The 8,046-nt window shown below is 32.6% G+C and overlaps 1 protein-coding gene across 3 annotated transcripts; it reads left to right on the top strand.

The window, feature by feature from the left end:
* Nucleotides 1–293: 293 nt before the first annotated feature.
* On the top strand, nucleotides 294–4,159 carry LOC7494387 (glycerol-3-phosphate dehydrogenase [NAD(+)] 2, chloroplastic). Of its 3 annotated transcripts, none has more exons than XR_002977267.2 (9): nucleotides 294–773; nucleotides 1,027–1,163; nucleotides 1,272–1,377; nucleotides 1,474–1,675; nucleotides 1,793–1,880; nucleotides 2,324–2,471; nucleotides 3,211–3,360; nucleotides 3,444–3,586; nucleotides 3,730–4,159. XR_002977267.2 is itself a non-coding variant. In XM_002319304.4 (9 exons), the coding sequence occupies exons 1-9, from the start codon at nucleotides 402–404 to the stop codon at nucleotides 3,742–3,744; spliced, it is 1,368 nt and encodes a 455-aa protein (XP_002319340.2). In that variant the 5' UTR covers nucleotides 298–401; the 3' UTR covers nucleotides 3,745–4,159. The 3 variants fall into 3 exon arrangements, 2 of the variants coding, with proteins under 2 accessions (XP_024439045.1, XP_002319340.2); XM_002319304.4 differs by having other exon boundaries at nucleotides 298–773; nucleotides 3,437–3,586; XM_024583277.2 differs by lacking the exons at nucleotides 1,027–1,163; nucleotides 1,272–1,377 and having other exon boundaries at nucleotides 295–773; nucleotides 3,437–3,586.
* The last annotated feature ends 3,887 nt before the right edge of the window (nucleotides 4,160–8,046 follow it).

The raw sequence follows: 8,046 nt of genomic DNA, 5'->3' as shown, positions 1-8,046 counted from the left end.
GAAAACGGAACTAGCAAGCTCAGCTATAAGCTTTGCAATTAATAATTTGCTATTCTACTAATATTTTTAAATCTCACAGCATATTGCAATTAAATCATGACATTCATGAAATGTCATACTTCCTAATTCTAAAGTGAGCTATTTCATTAATTTTTTTTAAATCTGGTTATTCTGTAATTATTTTTAATTTAGAGTGTTCATTTTTTAAAAAATAAAAATAAAAATTGGAATTAACACGCGCGCTTTGCAATTAGCAATTTGCAATATTTGGCAGCACCAGAGAAAAAACAGAAGGGATAAAATCAATCATAACATAGGAAAACACATACAGAGGACAGGAGGTCTGAGCCAGTCTCAGTCACTCTCTCTAATTCCTGTTTTTAAGTTCAATTTTGTAACCAATGGCGGCGCTTCTTCTTGAATTACCTCCTCCTCCATTCTTGAACTGTAACCACCACCAATTTCTCTCCACCTCCAAAACTTCTCTAAGACTTCATAATTTCCCTTCCAAAACACCACCACCACCACCACCAACATTCACTCCCACTACCACATCTTGCTTTCTTTCAACTGTTACTTCTTCATCAATCTCAAAAGAAGAAAAAGAAAAAGAACCCCACTCCACTGCTGTAGCAAGTACCAAGGCTCCTGAGGAGGGGTCCCAGCAGGATCGCCGCAAAGTAGTTCAAATTGCTTGGGAGAAGCTCGTCCGTTGGTCCCGCTCCTGGCGCTCCAAGAACAACAAGACTGACCTTCTTGAACGCACTAACAAGGTTCTCTCTTCCTCTTTTTGTTGTGTTGTTAGTTCTGTTTCTAATTCATTTAGTATGTTTATTTAAAATTTATCAACATTCCCTGAAAAATGACTTAGAGTAGTACTCCTATGTCTATGTGTGTTTGCTTTTGCTTCACATGGTAGCAAAGTTTGTACTCCTGCTAGCAAGCTTCAAGAATCAAGATTACTTGGATAATTGCCCCATTTGAGAATTTTTTGGCTCTATGTTCATATTGATCGTGTTTTTATAGGTGGTAGTGCTTGGTGGAGGATCTTTTGGTACAGCAATGGCTGCCCATGTTGCTTACAGAAAGTCTAGTTTGGAAGTTCAAATGCTTCTGCGTGACCCTTTACTCTGTCAGTCTATAAATGAAAATCACTGTAATTGGTAGGACTAGGTCTTGTATGCTTCCATTTTTACTTTCATTTCTAGAATGTTATGTGTTTTTTAATTTTTTATTGTAATGTATTTTTTTTTGCGTTCTCATGCAATTAGCAAGTACTTCCCGGAACATAAACTGCCCGATAATGTAATTGCCACCACCGATGCAAAAGCTGCTTTGCTTGATGCAGACTTTTGCCTTCATGCTGTGCCTGTGCAGGTTCTTTGATAGCACTGCTCTGTGTTTTCTTGATGCGTTGATATTAGAATTAAAATTGCATTTTATTCTTCATAACTTTTGGCTCTCTTAATGCAGTTTAGTTCATCATTTCTTGAGGGCATTGCAGAATATGTTGATCCTGGCCTGCCTTTCATATCCCTCAGTAAAGGCTTAGAACTTAATACATTGAGGATGATGTCTCAGATTATTCCCCAAGCATTGGGGAATCCTTACCAACCTTTTGTTTTGTTATCCGGGCCTTCTTTTGCTCTGGAATTGATGAACAAGTTACCGACAGGTGACTTGAGTATTTTAAATGATACCTTTGCAGAAACCATGTGTTCTACTTTTAATCATGTTTAGATGGTATTGATTTTTTTATTGTTTGGTCTTTTATTGCCTTTTGCATTTGCAGCAATGGTGGTGGCATCAAAGGACAAGAAATTGGCACATGCTGCTCAGCAGCTATTAGCTTCATCTCACTTGAGAATCAGCACTTCAAGGTATACTAATTTCATTAAATTAAAGGGAGTCGAATTTTATATCCATAAACTTACATGCTTCTCTTTCCTCTGAATCCCACTTCAATTGAGCATTTAACTACTCAATAGCATCTGGCCCATGGAAAGACTTGATTGGATAAACTGCTGGATGAGACAAGGCATGAAATAGAACTTGGACAAATATCATAGATTGCTTAATAATGTTAATTCCTCATTTCCCCATTATTGTTGTAGTTGACTCAATGCATCAAATTGGTCTATTTCTAGCAATGACATGTGTAATATTTTTATGTGATTCCTACCATCATATTAGCTGTTTCATTATCTAAACAAAGCCTCGCATCTATTTGTGGTGAAAGTTTTACTGATTTATATTTCTGAAAGTTGAGAGAATGTATGTACTCAGGACCACGTGTTCAGTTTGTAACCTCTGATTACTCCAGGGATGTTACAGGGGTAGAAATTGCAGGGGCACTAAAAAATGTACTTGCCATAGCCGCTGGAATTGTTGAAGGAATGAATCTTGGCAATAACTCTATGGCAGCTCTTGTTGCACAAGGTTGTTCAGAGATCCGATGGCTAGCTACAAAGGTGTTTCACTTGTTCTGTGACATCTGAAGAGCCTTTTCTTGTTCAGATTCTAATATAGTCTGTGTCTTGTTCCTTCTGGGTAGAGTAGTAAGTTGTTTTCTTTTTATCCTGTATCTTGTTCTCAGGATTTCTTGGGAAAATTAACTTCTCTATTAGCTTTTATGTTTTTTCTATAGTGCCTTCATGGAGCAATCAAAAGTTTTCTGGTATTATCAATGTCTGTTATTGGTAAGGAGTTATGGCTATTGGTAAGGAGTTATGGCCATAAATAGGCAACATAGACTTCTACTACATGTTGGGCCAAAAGAAAAGGAGAGAAAAAGGAAAATAAAACAATGGTTGCTTAGGAAGACATTTTGTAAAGTCACAGTTTATATTTGAAATCTTAGATATCACTTGTAGTTAATGCGCACAAGGTAACTATTATTTTCATGTTTGCTCACTCAATAGCTCTGGATTCTGGACAATGATCTATCCTGGAAAAGTTTTATTTTCCTTGATGATCCGGAAACAGGTTTTGCATTAATAAATTAGTGGATAACATTTCTTATTCAGCCTAATGTGCATTTGCTTTGGCTATGCAGTGTTAATGTACATTCTGGATTCTTGCTTTTTCCTTAGGAAACTAATTTCTTTCGAATGCATATTACTTTAGATCTATTATATGTTGTTGGTGAAGATATGGGTTGTATCCCCTGTTCTCATTCTCACAATTTCCTCTCCACTTTTATTCTTGAAGATGGGTGCCAAACCTTCAACAATTACTGGTCTGTCAGGAACAGGAGACATTATGCTTACTTGCTTTGTCAATCTCTCAAGAAACAGAACAGTTGGAGTACGGCTTGGATCTGGGGAGAAGCTTGATGATATACTGAGTTCTATGAATCAGGTGCTTGTAAATACTTTTATGTACTTATTATCTGTTGATAATCGAAATTTTGCTAATAGATGACCATGTTGTCTAGGTGGCAGAAGGCGTGTCAACAGCTGGAGCAGTGATTGCATTGGCCCAGAAATATAATGTTAAGATGCCAGTATTAACAGCAGTGGCTCGGATCATAGATAATGAATTGACTCCGAAGAAAGCTGTTCTTGAGTTGATGAATCTCCCTCAGGTCATTCAAAATCTCTATTCAGTTCAATAAAGTTTCTTATGATTCATCCAATTTACATTCTCTTGTCTATTTTGGCTCTCAGTTTTAGGAATTGAATATTGGCCTTGAATTGTTATTTGTTAAAGCTAATATTTTGGTTGCAGGTTGAGGAAGTTTGAGATGGCGCACTTTGTCCTGATGAATGATGATCATGCAATATAATTTCATTACAAGAACAGTTTTGTGCAGAAGTTAGCTTAGTCAAATTCTTTTTTCCCCATGGCACTTTCTGAATCTTGGGGATCATAGATACCACAACTAATTTCGTCTTCTTTGCTGGTTTCCATGTGCCACAAAGACATGGCTTGTCACTTCAGAATTCAGATAATTTATCTCATATCATATTCGTGATCTATGAAATAGAGGAGTATGTACATTTAGATGCTTGTTACAACAGTGACTTGAAAGTCATAATACGTTACAAGAGACTCTGTTTTCTAGTTTGTCATGCAACATCCATTCTGCAATTCTACCTTATACTTGTTCTGTGACATCTACTTAAAATTCATATTTTCGTTTTTTTTTTCTCTGTAATTTTACTTACATCTACCTTACAGCTTGAAATGTAATTTTATCATTTGACTGAACTGATCAGTTGCGCAATCCATCCCCTATCTTCATCAAATTATGGAACAGCAATATTCAAGTTTTCTATGTTGATCCTTGGTACCATGCCTCCACAATGTGCTGGTCAGTTTGATAGCCAAAGATTGGTGTCCATTTTATGCTTATATCCATCATAACTCCTGAAATAGAATTTGTTGAGGAACTCGTGCCGTGGTAATTTAGTTGCGTCTGCTGACGTTGCAGGTGATTTCAAGGAAGTTGCTTCCTTTGGCAGGTGATGGGTTAGTGCTTTCAATGGTCAGCCGTCAAGAATCAGCAAAGCTTCTCTCTCGTTGCTGAGCTCTCGAGGAAATTTCTCTACCAAATATTTTGACAAGAAAACTAGATTTTCAAATATAATCATTTTTTTTTTCCAAAAAACAAAAATCTCATTAGACAAATTTAAAGTTGATTAGAGTTTATATAAAGATTTTCTAAAAATCTAAACTTTTTTTCAGCTTTGAATATGTGTTTCAAGGCTGAGTTCTCGCAAATCATAAATCATCTAATTGTCCGGTCTCTAATGATAATCCAACCGAACCACCAATGATTAACTCTTTTTTTTTTGTATTTAAGTGTTTATATAATATACTCTTCTTACCTTAAAACTTTCTATTAGAAATAAGAGACATAATTTTATATTTATAGGGAAACCTAAAATCTCTATAAATGACAAAATATCAATTTACCCCTTAAATAATATCATATATATTATTTTAGGCTAATTTTAGAAATTTATTCAATCAAGTCCCTAGGTTTTTCTAAATCTAAAATTGTAATTTCATTTATAAATTACATTCTAGTCCTTAATTTCTAAAACTTATTTATAATCAAGTCACACTTGATTAATCATCTCATTTTAATTTTTGATCAATAGTTCTTATATGTGTGTGACTCATTAGGTTCCCTAATAAGTTGACCCAAATATAGATCGCAATCCTAAATAAAATTGGATTATATAAATTAAACAAATTAATTTATTATCAATTCAATAATTGATTGATTTATATTTGAAAATTAAGTACAATCTCTAGCAACATGTCGATTCCCAAAATATTTGGAAAGTCATAAGTGGTTTGACTTAACCTTTTAGCGATCAATTTTCCAGTGTAATTATCAATTCATCAACAATGTTTCGATTTAGACATTATAGCATGAAGTGTGTATGCTGTGTCAAATTATGTTTGTTCTTAACATTACAGTCATTGATTCTTTGAATAAGATTCGAAACCTTTACAAATCTCATTTTACCTGGTGCAAGGATTTACAATCAATACTATTAAAGATCAAATGAAACATTTTCCTTAATTCACCAAAAATGATGAATGTTTTTTTTATTACTTAAATACCTTTATATAGTTCGTGTTATACCCAATATTTGCTCATTTGTTACCCTTGATTAGGAGGACAATGTGTAGCAAGATCAAAACATAACACTCCCTGTATAAGTTAACTTAGTGATTTCAAGTCTAAGGATCACTTACATAATCATCATGTGAGCTTTTCTACAAATATAAGTGATCTCTTCATATGAAATTCTCATGCGAGTTAATTCAATGAACATGTCATCTTACAAGCACCTACATATTACTTATAAGTATCTATTATACCTCAGCTTATGAGAACAATTGTTTCATTTCACAAAGGAAAGAACATAATATGTATCAATCTCAATAGCACTCATTAACATCCAGTCTTAATAGAGTATTGACCAGGAATATTTTAGGAACAATGTTTTGAAGCAATAGAAATCTCATAATTATAATAACTTTATAATTTTCTTTGTAAAATATTTTTGTCATAAAGACTTTATCTATACTTTAGATTCATTAATCAAATATTTAATTTAGTAATAAAATATTTGATGAATATTAAAGATAAATAATCCTTTATTGATAAATAAATATATTTACATGAACAAAGTCAATGTCACGTGTAACCAATTGATTGACTACAAGGTATATACACTAACAACCTCTCACTTGCACTAAAGTCAATCACTCATGTACCAAATATCATATTGCTCTACTTGACGATAATGTTTTTACTGGTATAATGGCTTAGTAAGAGGATCTACAAGATTCTCTTTAGTAGGTGATCATTATATATTTACATCTTTTCTTTCTATGATTCTCCAATCAATTGAAATTGTCCAAGTATATTTGTTAGATCATTGATGAGACCTTGGTTTTTTTTTCTTTTTTTTTTTGCAATGGCTCTATTGTTATAACAATACTGGACTACTATATCAATAATGTTAGGAACCACAACTAGTTCAGTGATTAACTTCTTGATACAAACATCCTTTTTTATCCCTTTCAACGTAAAGGTTCACTCAACTTTGGTTGTAGAATCTACTTTGGTTTTTTATTTGAAACTCTTCTAACTCAGTACCATTATTTAGAGTAAAATATAATCCAATTGGATTTGCTATTTTCAATTTTTGATTGAAAACTAGCATTCAAATAATCATAAATTATTAGTTTATCTCATTCATAAACCAAAAAAACATTATTAATTCTTCTTAAGTATTTAAAAATATTTTTAAGTATCTTCTAGTGACTTTTAATTGAATTAGATTGGTATTTATTAATTATGCTCAAAGCATAAAATACATCTGGTTTTGTAAATAGCATCGCATATATTATGAATCTTATATCCATAGTATATGAATTTGTGTTTATGACACATATCCTTGGAGAGACATATGAAATGGGTAAGTATCCTTTTTTGGATTCTTTCATGCTAAACTATTTTAGTATCTTGTCTATGTATATGGATTGAGATAACACAAGTAACATTTTAGATCAATCTTTATAGATCTTTATTCCTAGTATATAGGTTGCTTCTCCCATATCTTTCATGGAGAGATTCTTGGACAACCAAATATTTACTAACTAGAGTTAAGAAATGTCATTTTCTATTTAATAAATGACATCTACATATTATATTAGGAAAATAACTCTACTCCTACTAACCTTTTATAAACATAAGGCTTATCTATATTTATTTTTTTTATAAAATCAAACTATTTAATTATTTCATCAAAATAGATATTCCAACTCCTTGAAGCTTTCTTAAGTTCATAAATAGATTTTTATAGCTTGCATACTTTATTAACAAATTCTTTAGATTCAAAACTTTCAAGTTGTGACACATACACATCTTCTTGAAGATTCCCTATATAGAAATATAGTCTTGACATCCATTTACCAAATCTTATAATCATGTTATGTAGTTATAGCAAGAAAAATCCTTATGGGTTTTAACATAGTTACCGGTAAGAAGGTTTCATCAAAGTTAACATATTTATCTTTGTTTGTAACCTTTAATAACTAGTCTAGCTTTATATGTTTGTACATTGCTTTCCATGTCAGTCTTTCTCTTAAAGACCCACTAACATCCAATAAGTTTCGTCCATTCAAGTGGATCAACCAAGGTCCATACTTGGTTGGTATGCATGGAATCCATTTTAGATTTCATGGTCTCAAGTCATTTTTTAGAATCAATATTAGATATTAGTTCCATGTAATAGGCAAGCTCATCAAGTATGAGCAACTCATCATTTTTAATTTTCATGAGAAGTCCATGTCTTATTGGTGCATGATGTGTCCTATTAGATATATGAAGTTCTTTATGTTTCTTAAGCTTTAGGCTGAACATTCAATGTTATAGTCTTAGGCTTAGGTTCTATTTAGATGTCAGTTTGTGGTTCTTGAACTTCTTTAAGTTATATTTCTCTCTCACTTCTCCTTTCAAGAGCAAATTCTTTCTTTAGAAAGCTAGTGTATTTCGAGACAAACATTATTTCTCAA

Source organism: Populus trichocarpa, chromosome 13 (assembly GCF_000002775.5).
Source record: "Populus trichocarpa isolate Nisqually-1 chromosome 13, P.trichocarpa_v4.1, whole genome shotgun sequence".
NCBI lineage: Eukaryota > Viridiplantae > Streptophyta > Magnoliopsida > Malpighiales > Salicaceae > Populus > Populus trichocarpa.
This window is presented reverse-complemented; position numbering and strand designations above follow the sequence as displayed.

Coding starts and splice junctions, on each gene's coding strand:
- LOC7494387 (XM_002319304.4), top strand. CDS start 402: ATGGCGGCGCTTCTTCTTGAATTACCTCCTCCTCCATTCTTGAACTGT. Junction 1,164..1,271: donor AATGAAAATCACTGTAATTG/GTAGGACTAGGT, acceptor TCATGCAATTAG/CAAGTACTTCCCGGAACATA. Junction 3,361..3,436: donor TACTGAGTTCTATGAATCAG/GTGCTTGTAAAT, acceptor CATGTTGTCTAG/GTGGCAGAAGGCGTGTCAAC.